The 15,268-nt window shown below is 44.3% G+C and overlaps 1 protein-coding gene across 17 annotated transcripts in view; it reads right to left on the bottom strand.

The window, feature by feature from the left end:
* Nucleotides 1-15,268, bottom strand: part of bcas3 (BCAS3 microtubule associated cell migration factor) — a 322,912-nt gene that overhangs the window by 142,560 nt on the left and 165,084 nt on the right. For all 17 annotated transcript variants that reach the window (XR_015859651.1, XR_015859656.1, XR_015859654.1 and 14 more), the window contains one exon: nt 11,430-11,523. Coding sequence is in view for 12 of the 17 variants with exons in the window: in XM_088381955.1 (XP_088238081.1) it covers nt 11,430-11,523 (94 nt within the window). In the remaining 5 variants the exon portion in view is untranslated. The remainder of the gene's footprint in view (nt 1-11,429; nt 11,524-15,268) is intronic.

Here is a 15,268-nt window from a genome sequence, read left to right as displayed (position 1 = left end):
ACCCCACATAACTGTTTGGATGCTACAGAACATCTACAGCTGCCCAGAGAAGATTTAAGTGACACGCCACTTGACAAAGGGGAGAAGTGGTTTGTGGACGGATCATGTTCAAAGGATCCAAAAGGAAACAATCAAAGTGGTTATGCAATTGTGAAATTGCCAAACCAGATTGTTGAAGCAGAGAAGCTTCCATACAACAGGTCAGCACAGGCTGCTGAGCTAATTGCACTAACAAGAGCTTGTCAATTAGCGGAAGATAAGGAAGTCACTGTATATACACAGACAGTCAGTATGCGTTTTCTACTCTGTTCTATTTTGCGAAACAATGGGAGCGCAGAGGGATGACAACATCAACTGGTAAGCCGGTTACCCATGCCTCCTTGTTAAAAGACTTGTTGCAGGCCATTCTTTTACGTGCTAAACTAGCTGTGTGTAGATGTGCTGCTCACACCACAGGCAAAGATGAAGTCTCAAATGGAAACAGATTAGCAGACAACATTGCGAAAGAAGCAGCAGCAGGGAGACATGGCCATGAATTTCATTTAATGGATTCAGAGGACACTCAACTCATAGATAAAACTATACTGACAGATATGCAGGGCAATGCTCCAATGGTGGAAATATGAATGTGGACGACAATAGGTGCAATCGTGGATACAGATAATATCCACCGCATCGATGACAAACCTGTTTTACCAAAATCACTTTTTAAGGCAGCAGCGCTTGCGACACATGGGCCTTGCCATGTGTCAACAGGAGGGATGAAGTCCATCATACATCAACAATTCACTACCTTTGGTTTAGATGCTTACTTAAAAACATTTTGTAAAGCATGTCCTGTTTGTGTGAAACATAATCCACAAGGAAACATGAGACCTAAGAGAGGCTCATTTCCAAAACCGTCTTATCCATTTCAAATCATGCATATGGATTTTATTGAACTCACACAAAGTGGACCTCACAAATACTGCCTAGTGATGATTGATGCATTTTCCAAATAGGTGGAAATAGTTCCATCTAAACGCGCAGCTGCCTTAACAGTGGCAAAAGCCATTTGCAAAGCCATCATACCAACTCATGGCATCCCCCAAACCATTTACAGTGGCAATGGTCCACACTTTGTGAACCAAGTTGTACAGAACATGGCTGTACACCTTGGGATAATGTTAAAAAACCACTGCGCTTGGCATCCTTTGAGCGCTGGCCTGGTTGAACGAGCAAACTCCACCATCAAAAGCAGGTTGAAGAAATGCATGGAAACAACAGGCAGACCTTGGCCAGAGTGCCTAGACTTAGTGAAGCTCTATATGAGAATTACTCCCACTTCAGAAGGACTAACACCTTTTGAAATCATCCATGGGAGACCATATAGACTACCCGTGTTCCCTGCAGATTTTCAAAAAGCAGATGAAGAACAGTCCTTGGCAGATTATCTAATCAGGACGTAAGTTGAAAGATGTGTCAAATGCAAATTTACTGCCGCACGATCTTTCCTCCTCACAGGTCGACAACCCCATCAATCCAGGAGACATCAAGGTCATCAAAAGAAAGAACTGGGCCAGCCCACGGTGGGAGGGACCATTCCAAGTTTTGCTGGCTACCCCCACCGCAATACAGATTTCTCTACAGCCCAGCTGGATTCACCTCAGCCACTGCAAGTTGCAGAGAGTGCTGGACCCCTAATTCGGAGTGGTGGGGAAGCCTGACTACAAAGAAGCCTCATCGTTTAGGGTGGGGCGTCTCAATGTTGGTGAAGCAAACAACGATCCCCACTCCGCTAGGCGAGGGGATGTCCCGGTGTCTCTGCCATCCTAGTAGCAACGGGGCTCCATATGCCAGATGGATCCTCTGCTGCGTTGTGGTTGGAGCGTGCTATGGTCTATGGACTCATCTGAACAGACCAAGTGACAATGTTGACCGTGGAAAACGATGGTCGCACGATGAGAACTTTGAGAGGACTGGTCATGGGACCCCAGAAACCCATACGAAACCAACACTTGGTACCGTATGTCAAGTTCACTGTGAGAGCTCACACACAGGAGGGGTGTTATGTGTGTTCGAAACGCCCCCCTTCCTCCACGCAAGTTCACTTGGAGGCCAGAGCAATGAACGTCACTGAAGCGAAATGTATGGCATCCATGGGAGGCGTTGGATATCAACACCGTGCTGTCACAGTCAGGGAGATGTCAGGGTTTTCCAGATTATCCTTATCGTATGATTATGTTGGAATGCAATCTGTAATAAATAACCTGGTTAGATTAGTTTTATGCTTATAGTGGAATGTGACCGGTAATAAATAACCTAGCTTGTCCCATCCTACACAACGTTGTAAAACACCCCCCGATATGTTTTGACTAGAAGACAAGGGCTTTCTCTATCCAGTCCACTCTTACCCCCACTCTGTTTTTCTTAATAGATATGCTCCTGAAGGAAGGAGAGTCAGACTTCATTCAATCATCGCTGTATGCACAGCAACGAATGGACTCTCCACCTGCAGGTGTCGAAAAGGACTTGCTTGTCTCCCGTGTGGTTCTTGCAAAATAAGTTGGAGTGAGCACAACTCTAACAATCATCATCATCATCATCATCACCACCACCACCCAACCCCATCCATCCATCCATCCATCCATCCATCCATCCATCCATCCATCCATCCATCCATCCATCGGGTCGCCTTGGCTGATCCATCCATCCATCCATCCATCCATCCATCCATCCATCCATCCATCCATCCATCCATCCATCCATCCATCCATCCACTTAGGGACAATTTAGAGTGCTCAATCATCCTACTAAGCATGTTTTGGGACTGTGAGAAGAAACCACAGTGCCCTGAGAAAACACACGCAGGCACGGGGAGAACATGCAAACTCCACACAGGGAGGGCTGGAGGTGGAATCAAACCCACATCCTCTGAACTAAAGGTCACCATCCATCCATCCATCCATCCATCCATCCATCCATCCATCCATCCATCCATCCATCCATCCATCCATCCATGCATCCATCCATCCATGCATCCATCCATTTTTATCCGTTTATCCAGGGGTCGCGGGCAGCAGCTTTAGGAGGGACTCCCAGACTTCCCTCTCCCCAGCCACTTCATTCAGCTCATCCCGGGATCTCGTTGTTTTGATCACGACCCATAGCTCGTGACCATAGGTGAGGGTAGGAGCGTAGATCGACCGGTAAATTGAAAGCTTTGCCTTTTGGCTCAGCTCTGTCTTTACCACGACGGACCGGTACATAGTCCGCATTATTGCCGACGCTGCACCAATCCGGCTGTCGGTCTCGCGCTCCATCCTGCCCTCACTCGTGAAAAAGACCCCAAGATACTTGAACTCTTCCACTTGGGGCACGATCTCATCCCCGATCCGGAGAGGGCAGTCGACCTTTTTCTGACAGAGGACCATGGACTCGGATTTGGAGGTCCTGACCCTCATCCCAACCGCTTCATACTCGGCTGCGAACCGCTCCAGTGAAAGCTGGAGATCACGGCTTAAAGAAGCCAACAGCACCACGCTGTCTGCAAAAAGCAGAAACGCGATGCTGAGGTCCCCAAACCAGACACCCTCAACGCATTGGCTGATTCTGTGCATAAAAATTATGAACAGAATCGGTGACAAAGGACAGCCTCTGCTCCGCCAATCCTCACTGGGAATGAATCCGGCTTACTGTCGGAAATGCGGACCAAACTCTGGCATCGGTGATACAGGGACCAAACCACCCTTATCAGTTGGCTCGGCACCCCGTACTCCCGAAGCACCCTCCAGAGAACTTCCCGAGGGACACGGTCGAACGCCTTCTCCGAGTCCACAAAACACATGTGGACTGGTTGAGCGAATTCCCATGCCCCCTCGAGGATCCTGCCGAGGGTGTAGAGCTGGTCCACTGTTCCACGGCCAGGACGAAAGCCACACTGCTCCTCCTGAATCCGAGGTTTGACCTCCCGACAGACCCTCCTCTGCAAGCAGCCCTGAATAGACCTTACCAGGGAGGCTGAGGAGTGCGATTCCCCTGTAATTGGAACACACCCTCCGGTCCCCCTTCTTAAAGAGGGGAACCACCATCCCAGTCTGCCAATCCAGAGGCACTGTCCCCGATGTCCATGCAATGTTGTAGAGGTGTGTCAGCCATGACAGCCCCACAACATCCAGAGCCTTTACGAACTCCGGGCGGATCTCATATACCCCCAGGGCCTTGCCACCGAGGAGTTTTTTAACTACCTCAGTGACTTCGACCCCAGAGATTGGAGAGTCCGCTTCAGAGTGTCCAGGCCCTGCTTCCACAATGGAAGGCATGTAGCTGGAATTGAGGAGATCTTCAAAGTATTCTCCCCACCGACTCACGACGTCTCGAGTCGAGGTCAGCAGCACGCCATCTCCACTGTAAACAGTAGTGACGGTGCACTGCTTCCCCCTACTGAGACGCCAGATGGTGGGCCAGAATTTCCTCGAAGCCGTCCGGAAGACATTCTCCATAACCCTAACCCAAACTCCTCCCACGCCCGGGTTTTTGTCTCAGCAACCACCGAAGCCACGTTCCGCTTGGCCATCCGGTACCTGTCAGCTGCCTCCGGAGTCCCGCAGGCCAAAACGGCCCGATAGGACTCCTTCTTCAGCTTGGCGGCATCCCTTACCGCTGGTGTCCACCAGCGGGTTAGGGGATTGCCGCCACGACAGGCACCAACGACCTTATGGCCACAGCTCCGGTCGGCTGCCTCAACAATGGAGGCGCGGAACATGGTCCACTCGGACTCAATGTCCCCCGCCCTCTCCGGGACGTGGGAAAAGCTCTGTCGGAGGTGGGAGTTGAAACTCTTCCTGACAGGGGATTCTGCCAGACGTTCCCAGCAGACCCTCACAGTACATTTGGGACTGCCAGGTAGCACCGGCATCTTCCCCCACCATCGGAGCCAACCCACCACCAGGTGGTGATCAGTTGACAGCTCCGACCCTTTCTTCACCCGGGTGTCCAAAACATGCGGCCGCAAATCCGATGACACGACTACAAAGTCGATCATCGAACTGCGGCCTAGGGTGTCCTGGTGCCAAGTGCACACATGGACACACTTATGTTTGAACATGGTGTTCATTATTGACAATCTGTGTCGAGCACAGAATTCCAATAATAGAACACCGCTCGGGTTCAGATTGGGGGGGGCGTTCCTCCCAATCACGCCCTTCCAGGTCTCACTGTCATTGCCCACATGAGCATTGAAGTCACCCAGTAGAACAAAGATCAGAATCGTGATTATTTTGTTCAACACTGAAATAGCAATTATTTACGCGATTATGTTTTTGAAATCTTAAAATTATTTATTGAACATATTTAAAAAAAACACTCTACTGTTAACTGTTGGGAAAGTTCATTTTCTACATAACGTTATTTTCGGACGATTAATTTTTTTTCATAGTTTGGGTGAGGGTCCGATTTATATGTTATTCACAAAGTTTTACTTGATCATTAACACATTACTGACTTACCAGTATGGTTGATCACTTCACATGTTATTTTAACTTTAAACCGCATGAGGGCGCACTGTGGCTGTGGAATAATTGGAGCCTCACTGACTATGAGTTCCATTCACTGACTTCCGGAGTCAGGAGATTTTATGGTTTGGAGTGACACAGATGGTTCGATAAACTTGTTATTTATGTTATAGTTATTTGACATATAGTTTATTTTGAGTAGAAACGTCTGTGTTGTTAGACTTCAGTAGTTTCCGATTGTCTAGCAAGGCCGTGAAGGCAGCAGGGGGGAGGGAGACGAGAAGAGCAATCCAGGGTGCTTGCATATAGCACTGTGTTGGCTCATGTGTTGAGCTCTTGTTTTGTGAAATAAAGAGCCGGTTACCAAACCCACATCTTGCCTGGTACTTTGGTAACGCTACAATATAGTTACATACTACGTAGATATGTGTAATAATTGGAGCCGCAACTGACGACGAGGATGACATCAGCGTTGCACGTAGTTCCGGAGTCAACAGCTGTTTTTTTTGTTTTTTTTAAGTGACGCAGCGGATGAAGATTCCGATTGATTTAATGATTTGAAGTGACACGGATGGTTCGTTAAAATTGTTGTTCATATTGCATTTATTTTATATATCTAGTCTGACGTCAGCGGCACACATAGTTCCAGAGTCGACAGCTGTTTTTTGTTGTTATTTTTAAGTGACACAAGACGAAGATTCCGATGGATTTAATGATTTGGAGTGACACGGATGGTTTGATAAAATTGTTGTTTATATTATTGTTATTTGATATATAGTTTACATATTGTTATATGGGCCTGTGGAATAATTGAACTGCAACTGACGACAAGTTCGACGTCAGCGGCGCGCCGCACATGCGCTGTTGTTTACATAAAGGACGAAGAAATTGATCGATGGATTTAATGATTTGGAATTACACAGATGGTTTGATAAATGTTTTGTTTAAATTGTGGAATAATTTGAACTGCAACTGACGACAAGACTGACGTCAGCGGCGCGCTGCACACGCGGCGTTGTTCACATAAAGAAGGAAGAATTTGATTGATAGATTCAATGATTTGGAGTGACAAAGATGGTTTGATAAAAATGTTGTTTATATTATAGTTATTTTATATATAGTTTATTCATCATTATATGGGCCTGTGGAATAATTTGAACTGCAACTGATGACGAGTCCGACGTCAGCGGCCCGCCGCACACGCGGCATTATTTACAGAAAGGACGTAGAATTTGATCGATGGATTCAATGATTTGGAGTGACACAGATGGTTTGATAAACGTATCATTTATGTTGTAGTTATTTGAATAATTGTTAATGTCACGTCAGGCCCGTTCTCACCTCCTCGTTTGTGTTTATGTCATACTAGCATACCGTAACATTTAGCCTGTTTTTGCTGGCTCATGTCTGTACTTGGAGTTGGATTTTGTCAAATAAATTTCCCTCAAAATGTGACTTAAACTCAGATGCGACTTATATAGGTTTTTTTCCACTTCATTGTGCATTTTATGGCGGATGCGACTTGTACGCCGGAGCGACTTTTAGTCTGGAAAATACAGTACTAAATTAAATAAAAGTTCAGTTCATAAATTTTAAAATAAACTTGTTCAGTTTATAGTTCATAATTGAAATTTAATGAACGTAGGAACATAGGCCCGTAGGTGTGAGTGCGGATGGTTGTTTGTCTCTGTGTGCCCTTTGATTGGCTGTCAACCAGTTCAGGATGTCCCGCGCCTACTGCCAATGGATGGATGTGTACATATATATCAGGGACCTCCGGTCAGAGGAGGAAAGGGAGGCCACGCCTCCCCTGCCATCATGAAAAGGGGAAAAACAAATTCAATTATTTTTATTATAAAGTCATTTCCCTTTTAATTTCAAAAGTTTTGTTTCATTTTGAACCAAAATCGCTCAATTTTTATAGTTATTTTAAAACCGAAGATGATTCGCTCGGAGGAGCCAACTTCCTGCCTAGCCTCCTCTGAGGATTGCGTAATCACACGGCTGCCTATGTTGACAGGCTATGCCGTTAGACTGAACTGCTCTCTGTCTTTATGTCGCTGTTTAAGTGTTCAAACACTGTGGCTATATTAACTAATTTCCGTAGTTAAGCTGATGTACAGGACTGTCTCAGAAAATTAAAATATTGTGATAAAGTTCTTTATTTTCTGTAATGCAATTAAAAAAACCAAAAATGTCATACATTCTGGATTCATTACATATCAACTGAAATATTGCAAGCCTTTTATTATTTTAATATTGCTGATTATGGCGTACAGCTTAAGAAAACTCAAATATCCTATCTCAAAATATTAGAATATCATGAATAAGTATACTAGTAGGGTATTCAGCTAATCACTTGAGTTGTCTAATTAACTCAAAACACCTGCAAGGGCTTCCTGAGCCTTGAAAAACACTCAGCTTGGTTCAGTAAATTAAATCAAAAGTATGAGGAAGACTGCTGATCTGACTGCTGTCCAGAGGACCATCATTGAACCCCTCCATCAGGAGGATAAGACACAATAATGAATTTCTCAAAGAGCAAGCTGTTCACAGAGTGCAATTTCAATGCACATCCACAAAAAGTCTGTTGGAAGGGGGAAATGTGGCAGGAAACGCTGCACAACCAAGAGAGATGACCGCAGCCTTAACAGCATTGTGAAGAAGAGTTGCTTCCAGAATTTGGGGGAGCTTCAAAGACCGTGGACTGAAGCTGGAGTCCAGGTAGCAAAAGCCACTGTTCACAGACGTGTCCAGGAAATGGGCTACAATAACTGTATTCCCATGGTCAAGCCACTTCTGAACTCAAGACAAGGGAAGAAGCGTCTGACGTGGGCTATGGAAAAGAAGCACTGGACAGTTGCAGAGTGGTCCAAAGTCCTCTTTTCAGACGAAAACAAGTTTTGTATTTCATTTGAAAGTCAAGGCGCCAGAGTCTGAAGAAAAGGCTGGAGAGGAGCAAAATCCAAGTTGCTTGAAATCCAGTGTGAAGTTCCCACAGTCAGCGATGGTTTGGGGAGCCATGTCAACTGCTAGTTTTGGTCCACTGTGTTTCATCAAGTCCAGAGTAAATGCAGATTTTAGAGCACTACATGCTTCCGTCTGGTGAAAAGCTCTTTGAAGATGATGATTTCATTTTCCAGCATGATCTGGCACCTGCCCACAGTGCCAAAACCACCAGTAAATGGTATACTGACCATGGGATTACTGTCCTCGATTGGCCTGCCAATTCCCCTGACCTGAACCACATAGAGAATCTGTGGGGTATTGTGAAGGAGAAGCTGAAAGACACCAGACCCAACAATGCAAATGAGCTAAAGGCCGCTATTGAAGCATCCTGGGCATCCATAACACCTCAGCAATACCACACCTCATTGATGCAGTAATCCATGCAAAAGGATTCCCAACCAAGTAATCCGTTCAAAAGGATTCCCAACAAAGTACTGAGTGCATCAATGGACATTTTCAAATGTTTGATTTTGTTTTGCTGTTATAAATCTTTTTTTTTTTTACTTGGTCTGAGGAATATTCTAATATTTTGTGATAGGATATTTGAGTTTTCTTAAGCTTTAAGCCATAATATGCAAAATTTAAATAATAAAAGGCTTGCAATATTTCCGTTGATTTGTAATGAATCCAGAATGTATGACATTTTTGTTTTTTTAATTGCACTACAGAAAATAAAGAACTTTATCACAATCCTCTAATTGTCTGAGACAGTCCTGTATATAATATCTAGTGTTTTTTGTCATCTGTCTGTAACGTCGTGTTTCTTTAGATGAACAAAACGGCTTTGAAAAGAGACCTTACGGAGGTTACGAAAAAAAAGGTTCTCCAGCAGGGGGTGCTAGTGATATCGGGATGCTACATGCGCCTACCTGTAGAATAAGAGATCTCCAGTTCAAATTTACAGTGAACTGAGAAGCAGTCATCCATTTATATTGTTTTCCATTCGTTTATTTTCGTTTTTTCGTTTTTTTTCCATTTTTACATTTTGTTTTACAATGGAGGATGACATATCCAAACGATTTTCAACAATGTATTTTCGGTCGAAGCAGGAGGTCATCAGTAAAGGAAGACAGTAAAAGGTTTGATTTGGACAATGGGACTTGGGAGCACGTCTTTTAAAACAGTACGCACGGTTGAAAACAATTTTTTGATTCCATGTGCTTTATTGAGGGTTTTTATGTGTGAAGACTGCTGATATGAGATTTTAATTAAAATCGTTCAAATTAAATAATGAATAAGCCACACTACACCAGCGTTCCCCAACCTTTTTTGTGACACGGTTAGGTGCCGGACAAATTTTATCGTGGGGGGGACGTCAGTGCCTCCCTCGTCATGAACCTCACCGCACGTCACTGACATATATATATATATAACTAGTTTTCAAAACAGAGACTAATAAAAACGAATTAAAATTGCTGACAATATCTCTATTTTTTAACTATATACTATATATATATATATATATATATATATATATATATATATATATATATATATATATATATGTATAAATTTCAATCACTGTTAAAAATAGAGATTTCAATCACTGTTAAAATATAGAGATATTGTTAGTTATTCATCAGTTTGTTGTGTAGCCTTTACTATAGTACGGTTTTCGACCACAATCCGTTTCAGAAGGCTGTTCGAGAAGTGAATCGTTCGAATTCCGAATCATGTTTTCCCAGTACAAATGATGGAGAAAAAAAAAACGTTTTAAGCAAAAAACGCTATTTTAAAGCATTTTTTTCATTATTTTACACCCTAAACTGCATAAATGAGTAGGTAATGTCTAAATAAATAATATAAATAAACTGAATTAATAGAGTAGGCTAGGCTGGGGAATGTATTGCCGTATCTGTAGCAACTCGCTTGTGTGTTTCATTCTAATAGTAAAAGATATCTTTTTAAATTGGGAGGGACAAAAAAGCACCCCAGGGACGACCCAGGACGTGCTGGAGAGACTATGTCTCTCAGCTGTTCTGGGAACGCCTTGGGATTCCCTGGGATGAAGTGGCTGGGGAGAGGGAAGTCTGGGAGTCCCTCCTAAAGCTGCTGCCCCCACGACCCAACCCCGGATAAGCGGAAGAAGATGGATGGATGGATGATGGATGGATGGATGGATGGATGGATGGATGGATGGATGGATGGATGGATGGATGGATGGATGGATGGAAGACAACATTTCAAAGATCATGTGAAAAAAAACAGCAAAAACCTTTTCTTAATTTCAAAAAACAAAAACCAAAAAAAACTACAGAAATTCTAATGAAAGATAACATACAGTATACGTACTGTATCAAAGTCTTTGTTTTTCAGAATCGAGCTTATTGTCAATTTTGCCATGCAAAACTCCCGCACCAACTCTGACACGCACACACCGGACTCATATTTTGCAATTAATTCTTTTTAAAATTAAACCGATTGCGCACTACTTTTCTCTTTTCGCCATGATCAGCTTTACTGCTCCCACTTGCTTCCTTTGGAGGCATGATTAGAGTTGATGCAATCCTCAGAGTAACGAGAATGTAAAAACGAACGGAGTCAGTTGGCATGCGGGTCCTCTCGGCTCATCTCGCGAGGTTTGACAACCGAAATTTCGTCCGACCTCCGAAGCAAAAAATATCTCGAATTTTTTGTTCGAATACCGATTTGTTCGAGAACCGGGACGTTTAAAAACCGAGGCTCCACTGTATATACAATATGAGATGTTCACACATTTATTTAGGTTGACAATTTTAATGGCCCTCTGAGGCAAACCATGACTATGATGCAGCCCGCGATAAAAATACGTTTTACACCCCTGCCATAAATGAAGACCGCTGCCCGGATTCAAACCTACAACCTCTTCACTGTGAGGCGGATGTGTCAACCAGCCGCCCACAGTGCCACCACTAATAAACTAATCATATGATTGTCACTGTGTCTTACCACTCGGATTGAATTGCATGCAGGATATGGGTTTGTCATGAGCTGGAAAATGAGCCACTAGTCCCGTTCCTTCTGAGTCCTCACTCACCAAGACCTGCAGCAAGCAGACACAAATGGCACTTGTAAAAAAACAGCCAGACTAACACACATTTGCACAAAAGACAAAATCATGACTGACTATTAGTAAGATTTTTCGTAATGGAGAAAGAGGAGGTCGACACACCCCTGCTGAAATGGCAGATACCTTATAATCTATTTAAATGTTGCCCTTGACCACAAAATATTAACCCATTCCCCATCAAATTGGTCATTTTGGCTTGCAAATGTGATGTGGATGTGACACATACCCCTTCAGTGCTCCTCATTTTGATGTAAAAATCAATGGCATAATATTATAATCAAATTGTGTTGAATAAAGATGTGTTGAATACTAAATGAACAAATAATATTTTTGCTAAAATTGACTTATTATATATATATATATATATAATACGGCTGACTAGCTCAATCAGTAAGTGACATGACTTACAAACGGAAGACCCGGGTTCGATTCCCAGCAGGGGCACAATATGAGCAATGAGCGATTACCTTACCAACAGTCAGTGTGGGTCCTTAGGCAAGACCCTTAACGATACCGCCTACCTCAGAGATAATGAGAGTACAAGAAACGAAAGACATGCTGGCTCAGACGTCGCCCGGACAAACAAGGTCTGCGTCAGGTGCTGGGGAACCAGAGCACCCTGATGAAAAATGGGCTACTGGAACAAGACACAAATGGGCGAGATGTGAGAATAAGGATCTGTTGGAATGCTACTACTCCAGCAAACCGAGCGAGAGGGGTTACATGCGGAGAATGCGGGAACAATGGCAACTTCAATACCCACAGTCAACACTATCGGCCAAGCAACTAGTAGCTCAATGTTCCAATATCCATAAACGGCACCTGCTATCACACCTCGAGATTGATGAGATACAACACAAATGCCATAGCAAAGGCCAACCAGAGCACCAGGTCAGAGACGAGCTAAATCCATGTAAAAGTCCAGAGGTTGGGTACGAAACCCCAATAAGCACAATCAAGCTGAACGAGGCAGCAACTGACCTGAAGAACAAGATCACGGTGAGAATGAATGCTCGGGAACCTAGATACACACTGCAGAGGCTAAGTGAGGTACCCTCAGAAAGTCTCCTAGAAGATGTGAATGCAGCATTGACAACAATTCCTACGGCTACCATCACTGAAACCAATGAGCTGATATACACCTCAGCAGCAGTGATCCTAGAAATGCTTGGCTACAAGAAGAATGACCATATGCGACCACAACAGTGCCCACCATGGAAGAGAAGGCTGGAGGCCAAAGTCAAGATAGCACGGAGAGAAGTGAGCCAAATCACAGAGGCCCAGAAAGGTGCAATGAAAAAGCAAGTTCCCAAGAAATACAGCAAGATGCCCATACCTGAAGCACTCGAAACTGCCAAACAAAGACTCCAAGCCTTGGCCAGCCGCCTAAAGAGGTACACAAGAGAGAATGAAGTCAGACGAATAAACAGGTTGTTCACAACACAACCAGTGAAAGTGTACGCTCAGTGGCAGGGGAATAATAGCAGAGCAGACCCACCAAGGCTGGAAACTGAACAGTACTGGAAGGATATATGGGAGCGGGAGGCATCACATAAGAAGGATGCACAGTGACTGGTGGCTCTGAGAAAGGACCACAGCAAGCTCCCTGAACAGAACCCAGTAACCATCACAGTGGCAGACATCCAGAGAAGAGTCTCAGGAATGAAAAACTGGACAGCACCAGGCCCTGACATGATCCACAGCTACTGGCTCAAGAAACTTACAACTCTCCATGAGCGCCTGGCAGCACAAATGAACCAGCTGCTAAGGGATGGGACTCACCCTGAATGGCTAACCCAAGGGCGTACGATCCTGATCCAGAAGGATCCATCAAAGGGTACAGTCCCATCCAACTACCGGCCAATCACCTGCCTCTCCACAACATGGAAGCTGATGTCGGGCATAATATCAGATAAGATCAGCAGGCACATGGATCAATACATGAGCACTGCTCAGAAAGGGATTGGTAAAAATACCAGAGGAGCAAAACATCAACTCCTGGTGGATAGAACAGTCACCCAAGACTGCAGAACTAGACGTACCAACCTGAGCACTGCCTGGATTGATTACAAGAAAGCATATGACTCAATGCCACATACTTGGATCACTGAATGCTTGAGGCTGTACAACATCAATGGGACTCTGAGAACCTTCATCGCCAACTCGATGAAACAGTGGAAAACCACACTTGAAGCCAATGGCAAGCCACTTGCACACGTGACCATCAAATGTGGTATATACCAAGGAGACGCTCTGTCCCCAATGCTGTTCTGTATAGGACTGAACCCCCTCAGCCAAATAATCAACAAGACGGGCTATGGATACCAACTCAGGAATGGGGCCACCATCAGCCACCTCCTCTACAAGGATGACATAAAGCTGTACGCTAAGAACGAGCGGCACATTGACTCCCTGATCCACACTACCAAGATCTACAGCTCTGACATCGGAATGTCATTCGGACTTGAGAAATGTGGCCGCATGGTGACTAAAAGAGGAAAGGTAATCCACACAGAGGGGGTCTCACTCCCAGAAGGAACAATAGCAGACATTGAGGACAGCTACAAATACCTTGGAATTCCACAGGCAAATGGCAACCTTGACGAGGAAACAAGGAAAGCAGCCACAGCCAAATACCTCCATCGAGTAAGGCACGTCCTAAGAAGTCAGCTCAATGGCAAGAACAAGTCCCTAGCCATTAACAGCTACGCCCTACCAGTAATCAGATACCCTGCAGGAATCATACGGTGGCCAAAGGAAGATATACAGACCACAGATATCAAGACACGGAAGCTCCTAACCATGCATGGAGGGTTCCATCCCAAGTCCAGCACCCTGAGACTGTACACTAGCCGTAAAGAAGGAGGCCGAGGACTAGCGAGCGTGAGAGCCACTATCCAAGATGAAACATCCAAGATCCATAAGTACATCAGGGATAAGGCCCCAACGGATCACGTGCTCAGTTAATGTCTCAGACAATGGGCAAATATCAAGGGCTCAGAGAAGAGCTGGAGAAGACCTGGAGAGTTAAGACTTCAGTGGTACCTGTGGTCATTGGAGCACTAGGGGCAGTAACCCCCAAACTGGAGGAGTGGCTGAAACAGATCCCAGGAAAAACATCTGACATCTCAGTCCAGAAAAGTGCAGTACTAGGAACAGCAAAGATACTGCGTAGAACCCTCAAGCTCCCAGGCCTCTGGTAGAGGACCCGAGCTTGAAGGGAAAAAGATACCACCCACGGGGGGTGAGGAAAAAGTTTAGTTTATATATATGTGTATATATATATATATATATATATATATATATATATATATATATATATATATATATATATATATATATATATATATATATATATATATATATATATATGTATATATATATACATTTAGTTTACAAGAAAGAAGCGAGTGCGTGCGTTGATGCGTAATACGTTGATTAGTGTCTTAGCTTTGGAGTCTATGTGCTTTCACTGTGATTGCCTCCCGATAGGTTTACCCGTATTTCAATCAAGCGATGGGATTAAAGTTATTCGGTTTGGCTTTTTACTTGGTCCAGCAACCCCACTCATTTTTGCTGGTCATAAACTTTATTTAGTTTGAAAGAAAGAAGCGAGTGCGTGCGTTGATGCGTAATCCGTTGATTAGCTTCTTCGTTATGATGCTGGGCTTACTGCGGTGAGGGGGTGAGGGGCAGTTCACTGTGACTGCCTCCTGAC

Source organism: Syngnathus floridae, chromosome 7 (assembly GCF_059516105.1).
Source record: "Syngnathus floridae isolate MCC-2025c chromosome 7, RoL_Sflo_1.0, whole genome shotgun sequence".
NCBI lineage: Eukaryota > Metazoa > Chordata > Actinopteri > Syngnathiformes > Syngnathidae > Syngnathus > Syngnathus floridae.
The sequence above is the reverse complement of the archived record's forward strand: the minus strand, read 5'-3'. Positions and strand labels throughout refer to the sequence as shown.